Source organism: Fistularia commersonii, chromosome 11 (assembly GCF_037954325.1).
Source record: "Fistularia commersonii isolate RoL2024-O1a breed Wild chromosome 11, RoL_Fcom_v1.0, whole genome shotgun sequence".
Classification (NCBI taxonomy): domain Eukaryota; kingdom Metazoa; phylum Chordata; class Actinopteri; order Syngnathiformes; family Fistulariidae; genus Fistularia; species Fistularia commersonii.
Genome location: NC_141294.1, coordinates 2503175 through 2513007, shown reverse-complemented (window position 1 = coordinate 2513007; position 9833 = coordinate 2503175). Strand labels below are relative to the sequence as shown.

At 40.2% G+C, this 9833-nt stretch overlaps 1 protein-coding gene across 4 annotated transcripts in view; it reads right to left on the bottom strand.

The window, feature by feature from the left end:
* Positions 1–2680: 2680 nt before the first annotated feature.
* The window catches only part of grb10b (growth factor receptor-bound protein 10b), a 62137-nt gene continuing 54984 nt past the window's right edge, over positions 2681–9833 (bottom strand). For 2 of the 4 annotated variants that reach the window (XM_086156050.1, XM_086156051.1), the window contains exons 9-17: positions 8728–8865; positions 8347–8457; positions 7477–7575; positions 6755–6832; positions 6509–6625; positions 5623–5689; positions 5400–5487; positions 5156–5249; positions 2681–4851 (exon numbers count right to left, since the gene is read on the bottom strand). In XM_086156050.1, coding sequence (XP_086012176.1) covers positions 4705–4851; positions 5156–5249; positions 5400–5487; positions 5623–5689; positions 6509–6625; positions 6755–6832; positions 7477–7575; positions 8347–8457; positions 8728–8865 — 939 coding nt within the window. In that variant the 3' untranslated portion in view covers positions 2681–4704. The remainder of the gene's footprint in view (positions 4852–5155; positions 5250–5399; positions 5488–5622; positions 5690–6508; positions 6626–6754; positions 6833–7476; positions 7576–8346; positions 8458–8727; positions 8866–9833) is intronic. The other 2 variants (XM_086156052.1, XM_086156053.1) reach the window with 2 other exon arrangements.

The following is a 9833-nucleotide window of genomic DNA, read 5'->3' as shown; positions in this document are numbered from 1 at the left end:
GAGGCACCAAAAGTGCCCGAACCGAGACCTCCGGCTATTAATTTTGTGTGTTTCTTTATTAGATGTTACTGTTACAGCAGAAGGAGATAAAATAATACATGCCCGATTTTGTTTTGTTTTTTCGGCGAGCTATTCTTCCTCTGTGCAATGACTTAAGTTTGAATGGGAACCTTGGCAGGTGGCTTACATTTCTATCAAGTTATTAGGCTTTGAAAGATATGATGGACTACAATGGAAGTAGAACCGAGTCCTAATCGATGTGTGTGAAACAATATCTCTTGAGTAGTCACATCCAGCAGATACGTATAGTGCACATAACAGAGCAAAGTCTCATCTCGCAGCTTAACGACGCTAAAATATTTGTAAATCCATCCCCACTCTGTGCATGAAAATGCTACAGATCGGATGGACCAGTAGTATTTAACATGCTCTACGTCAACCCTGAGCAACCCAGTTACATTCATTTCTGTTAAGTGTAAAAACATGGATACCCAAAAACACCTTTCTATTTTTTTTGCTCCCCAATTTAATTTAATTTGCCAATTTACTCGTACCCCCTTGTGTCTGTGACAGCCTTTAAGGATAAAACTAATCCCGCCTTTAAATCCAACTTTCTTTACTTGTTAACAATGACTCCCATGACCCCCATCATAAGAATATAGAATTGGTGAACTGACGACAGAGCGGAGTAGGGTTGACTGATTTTCAGGGGATTAGTAGTTATATATATATATATTAAAAACAAACAAGAAATTGTTTGTGTTTTTTTTTTTTGTTTTTTGTTTTTTTTCAAAAAAAGCTTGCATCGACAATCCAGCTATATCTGAATATCTTAAGATGACTTCCAGCAGCTACTAATATATGAATTTATGCACCATCCTCCAAACAGCCACATATCAGACATCAATTTCTTAAATGTACAAAATTTACTCAAGATCTACATTCATGCAATGAATGAACACCTACTGACTAAAATAAAAGTTCTTCATTTTTTTTTTTTAGGTTGTCAGAGCCATAGTCCATGTTACACTATCTTTCTGGTATAGTTTACTTTACATGGAATACAGCATCCCTTATTCAAGTATAAGGGAAAACAGTCGAGGGAAATTAGAGTTGACTCTGCCAGAAAAATAAAAGCATTTAAACATCGAATGGTCAAAATGTTGAGGCCGATCGGACCCAGCTTCCCCAAAGTGTTTGCATTTTCATTATTTTCTAATTTGAGCCCATTCTTGGTTCTGAGATAAGCCAAATATTTTGACAAGAAATTAAAAGGTCATTAATTTAGGGTTAAATTGTTAACTTAGTCATTATACTTTGGGAAACTTGGGTACCAATATATATATATATATATATATATATATATATATATATGTATGTATATATATATAAAATCTCATCCCATCTGTCTGTTGGAATGACATCATTCACACACTGTCAGTGCGATTTAAAATGTAACTTCATAAGTGTTGGAGGATTTCTTTTTTTTTTTTTTAGATAACCTAAATAGGAAAAAAAAACTAAATAGGAATATATATATTTCAATTGATGCTGTGGTGTTACAATAAGATTCATGATCATAAATCACACTGGTCATTCATTTCATGGTAATGACAAAAGAAAACAGTACAGAACAGCGCTGAGAAAAAGAAATCTAAGATTTTCAAGTAATCAGTCACATCCAGATAAATAAATACATTTAGCTGAAACAATACTTTAAATGATTCATCATAGCATTTTTGATAAATAATGCTGACCATGCACAGAGTGTCAATATAGGGTGGCTATACTGCATCTCATTTGCCCACTATAACTCGTCAGTTTGCAGCTGAATAAAAGATGGAGGTTAATGTTATATAACAGGCAAGAACGGGCACTAGATTTGTCTCCAGATTATTTCCAAAGTTTGGACTTGATTCAGTTGTAAGGAGCTGAATTTAAAAAAAAAAGTCTTTGGAAGTGTCATCAAAAAAAAAAAAAAAAAAAAAAAAAGGGATCTGGTGACTCAGAACCAAACCTTCCGGGACGACTTGAACAGGAATTGTAAAAAATCCCCAGCATTGGAAAAGTTAATACAAAATCAGCTTTGCTGCGTTTTGCTGCAAAACCTGATTAATGATTAACTGAGACAAACGAGAGCCAGGTGAACTAGAGGCACTGTGTCGTAAGCGGAAATTGCATGAAAACAACCTTATTAGATCTGGCTGACCTTGCCTGACTTTTTTCCTGATTTTTTTTATTTTTTTTTTATTTCTAGGGTTGGATGAAAGATAGGCGTTTCTATTGATATTCAACTCAGTACGAGTGATATGCCATTTTTTTTTTCTTCTTGTTGTCCATCAAAAAATGTGCCCAGGGGCATGTCGGGAGCCGCAATAAAAAAAAAAAAAGTGATAAAATAATGAGTGAATATACTGGAAATGCAGTCAGCGGTTGCAAAAGAATTTACCGCATTTGTACATTTATATAGATTTGCCTGTCAACTTCGAAAGGTCTCCTTGGATGAAGCTACAGGCTACCTCAACGGTGACTGAGATATATTTAACAGATTTATGCGAATAGAATATTAGGAGCCTCTTTCAGTATTAAGCTGGCACAGTTCAAAAGCACCACGATTTACAGGCTCCAAAATGACCATTAAAATAAATCTGCCTGAATGATATTCAATAAAAAAAATGCATATTATAACCCTGGCGAGCTGAGGATTTATTACACGGCTTCACTTATACCGAGCTGTATCTCATACATTGGCAAGAGACGCTGTATTAGCAGTTGAACATTTGTTTGATGGTTACATACTGGCGTCAGTTAGGCAGTGGGCGTTGTGTTTGCTGATCTGTCTTTTGCGGATCCGTATTATCCTCCAATCCATATATTTATATGTGGGTTTGTCTGTGCCGATTTGTTTACATCCTGACATCAAGTTGCTGACTTCCACCTCGAGGGAGCCAACTTAAGGCAGGTGTTCCTAGAGCGAGGCCTGGGGGAGGCACAGTAAAAAAAAAAAAAAAAAAAAGGGGGGGGGGGGGGGGGGGGCTTAAAATGATTTCGAAAAATCTAATAAAAAAATGTAAAAAAAAAAAAAACAGATGTGGCCTTATATTTCTATTCACTTGGTAAATGTCACAATCGCAAGAAAATTATTTGTTTGAGAGAAAAAAAAAGCGACGACATTTAACTGCTACTTTCCAGGAAGAGCGAGGTTCTCCGTCCGCCATTGTTTGCACGCTCATCCTCCTTGAGAATCCTCCGACTTGAAGAAAACAATCGAAAAGCAGGGCAAAACTTTCCCACAGGATCGACTGTATCTCTGGGCTGGACTGATTTTACTGAATAAAGAGAAAAACGCTGCGCGTCTCCTTTGATTTGCTGACAGTTTTACCCGGGTAAACCCCCTGAGGGAATCGCTAGTGGTTAACCTCCTGCTTGTGAGGACAGTAAGGAAAAAAAAATGATTTAAAAATTCAAAATAAAACTGCTAGCATTATATCTTTGCATTTAAAGGTTTATCAAATTATAAAAAGGAACCTACTTGCTAACTGCTACATACCCGGGATCTCTTTTTTTTTTTTTTTATCCTTTTCCCCCCATCAATATCATAACCATAGCCGTCTATTTGATTACAAAATTTATTAACTTAAGTGTTTGTGACAAAATGGCATGACAGAAGCATTTTGCAAAACTCGGCTGTGCAATTGGATACCAAGCACAGGATTATCCTTTCTGTAGCTTATGCTGATGATGACGAGTTAAAACTGAATTTTGCGCCGGGCTAACGGGGAAAAAAAAAAAAAAAAGGATGACGTTTCGATTCTAATGATCCGACAGGTGAAGATCAACAACACGTTCCCCGCGTCTTCTGCTGATTAAAAATCCTCTTTAACCGCTTTTACCTGGGAAAAAAAAAAATCAGAGATACTCTCCGATTCCTCGAAAAGGGGGTCTGGCTGCTCCTGGTCGCGTCAATGTTGAATTTTCGTACGTCCTTACATGCCTATGACACTAGAAGGCAGTGGCACTATCTCACAGTTAAGTAATGCATCAGGGGAGACGTCCCGCACCCTCAAAGGCCACTACCAGTTTGATGAGTGCAAAACTAAAGAGACAATCGGCTCTCCATCTACAGCATCTTTCTTTGAGCGCACGCGACGAACCGTTCGAACGGGACAAACTGTTGCCGGGGAGCAGAGTGGTCCACGCCAGCGCTTAAAATCTCCTTTTTTTTTTTTTGATTGTCCACATGAAGGGGGAAAAACAACAGTCCGCGCTTCGGCTGCGATCCAAAAAAAAAAACAAAAAAACAACCTTGGAGGGTCCGCGGGTCCGAGCTCACCGGCGACAACGGGCAGCGAAATTTGCGGAAGATTCTGGCGACAGCGTTGACACGAATGGCAGTGTTCGTTTTTCTTTCGTCCTCTCTCTCTCTCTCTCTCTCTCTCTTGACTCTGCGAACGAGTTCCGCATCCGGCTTTCCCGGCGTCCATGCAAAACCAAAAAAGGAATCCGGAGAAGTCAGAAGTATCCAGCGGACTCGCGACGATATAAAACGACGACGACGAAAACAGTCATTTCACCAGCTTCTTATAAAGAACCAACTGACAGAGAGATTCTTGTTTGTTTTTTTAGGCAGAGTCACGTCGAGTGATGGAGGGGGGGGGGGGGGGAGGAGAAGGGGGGAGGTCAAGGTTTCACGATCCCAAGATGTCATAAGGCCACGACAGTGCACGGGTGTCTGAGTTTACAAGGCAGCACTCCTCTGTTGAGCTGATAAAACTCTACCAGCTGTATCAGGTCAGTGAATTTGGTGGCACCGTCGTCAAGGCTGAAGAAGACTTGGCCGTCCTCTTCGCACTGCAAACGCGCCGTGGATTCGGTCCGGCGGCGGAGGGAGGGGGTCGGCAGGACGACGCAGCGCCGCCAGAAAAAGAGAAAAGAAATCACCCAACGGCCTTGAACAATTGAATCTGTCCTGAATCGGACAAACGAAACGCAACCGTCCCTTTAAAAGTATATTTCTGACAATCACACCTGCCTTCTCTTCTGCTTTTGGACATAAACTCACAGTTCATATGGGATTGTTACATATTCTTTCAATTTAAAACCGCTTGGAACAACAGTCCCGTACGGTGTAGTTACAAAAATCAAAAAGACCTACCGGTAGAATCTGAAAATGTTTGATTTTCTGGTGATGGCACAATGTAAGCACAAAAGCCTTGGGATTACTCTGGCTGACTCTCAGTAGAAACAGGCTGTGAACAGGGAGAGAGGAAAAAAAAAAAAAAAAAAAAGAAAACATAAAGCGGAGTTGCCATAAAACGTACAAAATTGTGTTCAATTTCATGGTTTATTCACGCAGAGTGAACGTGGCAAAAACTACAGCCGAAGAAAAGATGAATTACCCGTCTACTTGTCCCTGCTGGTGGATAATGCGATGTGACTCTTCTCTGGTTATCCTGCCATGAAACCACAGCTGAGCTATGTGGATGACTGCAAAAAGAAAACACGTTCAATTAAATGGGATAAAAATAAGCGCGACCGTTTGGCTTCCAGGTTTTAAAAAGTGCGCGAGTCACAAAAAGCTCATTGCATTCGTTACCGACCGTTCGATTCCAGCGTGTTTACCTGAGTTTAGCGAGGAGTGATGCAGCGGACTGTGGGAGCCCAGAATGTTCATTCGTTGACTCCTCTTCTGAGAGAGATGCCACATTTAGATGAAATAACAGGGATTAGTTTGGGATCCAGGCAGAAAAAACAATGGCGATGATGTAAACAGCTTGGGATGTTGTTCTATTAGATCTGCGCCGGATAAGTTGTGGTGATGTACCATCATTTGTCATCATTTGTCATCATCAAATCGCTGTAGTTAACAGTTAACAGTTAAGACAATTTATATTTCTTATTTTTCCTCCTTCCTACTATTATCTATTACTGTTATGTTTTTGCTGAAACTCTGGCACAACAATTTCCTTCGGGATAAATAAAGTTGTTCTCATCTCATCTCATCTCATTTCCAGACTATAAGCTAATTTATACCTAATAAATCCATAATTCATGGATTTATTTTTCTGCCTCGTCATATGAAACGGCCAATGAAACGGCTGTGAAATTCTGAAGCTCAATTCCGACGCCAAAGAATGCATGAACAGCGATCGGCTGTAAGAAAATGGATGGATGTACTTTTCATGTGTTATTTATTATCAATCTTTTTCATCGGCCGGTTACAGGCGCTGTTCGGAAAAAAAAAAGCATTTCCAGTACGTATTTGCGGACGTTATGTATTTAATTAAAAGTTAAAAAAACTGCGTAAATATCTCATGTTACAAAGCGGACACCTGCGGCCTATATATGTACACATAGATTTATTCAGTTGTTTTTAGCCGACTTATATTCAGGTGCGCTCAATAGTCTGAACATGACGGTATGTTTACGCCGCAGTTTTTGGAAACTTAGAATACCTTCCCGGGAAATAAACATCACGCAAGGACGGCGGGACGAAGAGAAAACTCACCCTCCACGCGTGTCCCTCCTCCATGGCGGCGCTCTGAGCTTCCACGGGGTTGTCGATCACCCTGCCTATTCTCCCTGAGAAGTCCATTGCCACCAGGGAGTTCTCTGACACGCTTCGCTAGGGGGAGGCACAAACACGTGGCGGGAGAGCGTGTCAGGACGCGCCGTAAACAGACCTCGCTTTTATTACGCTTCGAGTCTTTCTCCGAGGAAGTGGGGAAAAAAAAAACAAAAAAAACAAACGTACCACTGGTGCAGAGAAGTGTGAAAGCAAGGTTTTCCGTTGTTGGGGAATCTTGTAATTCTGGTACAAAACAATCCCGTACTAGAAAGAAAATGCAACACAGAGGTGAACCAACGGTTGGGACTGACTGATGGGATTTCAGTTTGTTTACAGATATTTTATTCCTCTAATTCAAACCTATTAGCAGTACCTTTTGCTCGCTCTAAGCGATCTCAGGCAAAACTGTTCTCAGCTCTACTACCTCAGAGGTGGAACAAACTCCCAGAAGCAACAAGACTAGAATCATCTCTCTCAATCTTCAAGAAACAGGTAAAAACGTTTCTCTTTCAGGACTTTTTACTGCGCTGATGCCCCAGATCAGGTTAGGCAGCAAGTTAGGCTATGCAGTGTGTGTGTGTGTACGTTTGTGTGTCTCTGTCCATTAAAAAAAAAAAAAAAAACCCTCACTAACCCAAGCTTACTGTATTCATTCTGTATATTTCCTGTGCATCTTGTATTTGCAAGTGTATTTGCAGTCCCTATGTCCTCTATTGTAAGTCGCTTTGGATAAAAGCGTCTGCCAAATGCAATGTAATGTAATGTAATTTTAGTTTACAGATTCTCCTAATCTTTCGGGCTCAGAGAGGAAAAGGCTAAAGACACCCTGAACCTAAAGACCAAAAACTTTTAAACCGGTTTGTAATTTGTTCTCCGAACGACTGATAACCGAAGGGGAAAAGCGGCACCTTTAAGAGCCGAAAAGCGGTCATCCAGCAGGTCCTGCCCTGTTCGTCCTCGGCGCACAGAATCCTCAGATCTTTTGGCTCCCCTCTGCATTTATTGGGCTGAAAGTAAAATTGTGTGACAATTAGTTGAAGCTAATACATCAGCGATCACATTCCACCACCTCATTGGGATCGGAAGGAATGCTTTTCAAACAAAGGTGTAACGGTGTAATTCGTGTCCGGGAAAGCGTTACAATCGTGCCGCTGTCGGTTGTTTACGTTTCTTAGCACCGATTACGTCGAGTTGCGATACTACGCTTATTATTTGTTGTTTTGCTACCTGACTGGCTTCACTTCCGCAGCAAAATAAGAATTTTAATTGTACAGGGAAACATATTTCAATGAACGCAATGAACGCTTGGAATCTTGAATCTTTTTCTGTATAGCTTTACTGACTCCCTGTTAGCCCTGAACTTCACTGGTTTACTTTTATGTCAGATAAAATAATGGACTTAATTTCATCATTTGTCCTGAAATTTAGTGTGCAGAAAAAAGAGGAGAGAAAAAAAAAAAACGACAAAGAAACAGTTTTAAACATGCTCACGTTATTAAAAGGTACCGATAAAAATTCCCATTTGTTAATTGTTAAACCTTAAGCCTTGACTGTATCGTTACATTCTCAGTTTAAACTATAAAACTACAGTTCCCTATATTAATCAAAAAAAAAAAAAAAAAAAATGCTTACATCTGAGTCTGAATCCAAATAAATCAATAATTACAAAACACAATATTCAGCCGTGGACTTTGATCCAGTTAAAACCGGCTTACGAGTCGCGGGAGCGAAATTGAATTTCTGTCTGAATTAACATCCCCGTTTCTTTTGAGACTCACCTTGATGCAGAACTCGTAGTCCGTCGGTGCACCGTGCTGCTTTTTGCCTGTGATGACGGTGAAGATGTTACTATCATCCAGGTCCGCTAGTAACTGTAGATGTCTGGGCTCCTGCAGAAAGACAGACAGAAGTCTTCAGTCAGACGATGACAGAAAGATAAGCCCCGGAGGTGCGAAGCCAGACGGAGCCCAATGCGTGGTGGGGGACCTTTGAAGATATTCCTTGACAGTAATTACCTTCCATCAAAAAAAAAAGGTACGAAGAAATATCAAGCTGAAGCGCATCATTTCTTCCAGAAAATGAACAGAAATGACGTTCAAAACAAAAAAAAATTTTTTTTTTTTTTTTGCACATTGTGTAAAATCCTTGGGTCAGTTTACCTTAGAGTTTCCTTTTGTGGAGCAGTAAAGCCCCGATCGCCGCAGGAACATGTAAACTTTCTTCCACGACTTTCTTCCCACCTCCTTCACGTACAGATACCCCTGGATCTCGGGACAACTACTGGTCGCGAGAAAGTTCTGAAAAGAGGAAAAAGGTAATAAATAAAGTTAGATATTATACACTCCCTGGTGTCCTCCACAGATATATTCAGCATCAAGGACCCTCTGTCCCTTGAGGGGAAGTATGACTGTAAAGGATTGCAGCAGACGCCATCTGCAGACACGTCATGGACAAGAGGCGATTGTTTTGGTAAAAGAACACAATGTCATCTCTGCTTCTTGTGAAAAAAAAAAAGAGACAACAGCTGATGGCATCAGGTTTAGTTTTAAAGGACCACAGCAGCAGTTGTGACAAATAAGGGCATAATGTCATACGCATAAAAAGAGCATCTAATATGAACACAAGGGAGACAAAAACAAACGCATCATGAAACATTTATGTTAAATTACAGACGGCGCATATATTGTCACAACAGACAGTACTGTTGAGTTTGAATTATCCTGGGCATGTCTGAAGTACTTGGACTTTGCATGATTCACAAAAATATCACTCCCAAAAGTGACAGGCAAAGTTATTAGAGATGACTTGGAATCTGTGACGTGTTGCTGGAAGGCAAACTGTTCCAGCAGACTCTTAAACATTTAAAGCACATGTTTGTCGGTGTTTAGGAAAATTCCTATGATGAGTCTCAAACACAAGCATTTTCCAACATTTGAGTGCACATTCACACACAACGTTCATTCAAGAAGCAATTTTTCTTCTTCTTTTTTTTTTTTTTTTTTTTTTTTTTTAATTTTTGAAGCACCTCATCTCGCTGCTCTGGGCTGACATACGGCCTGAGCATAACAAGTAAGTATTGCAAACACCTGGCTGATCTTGGTTCTGAAGAGTGTCCAGTTTAGACGGCACTCTCGCTGAGTGGAAAAGATCTTGTGTTTAGAACAATGTCAAACACTGGGGGATTCCTGACACAACTCTGGCTCGCCACGATTCTCTTCATTTATTGACTTCTCCACGTCGAGCATAACGACTATATGATTAGCAA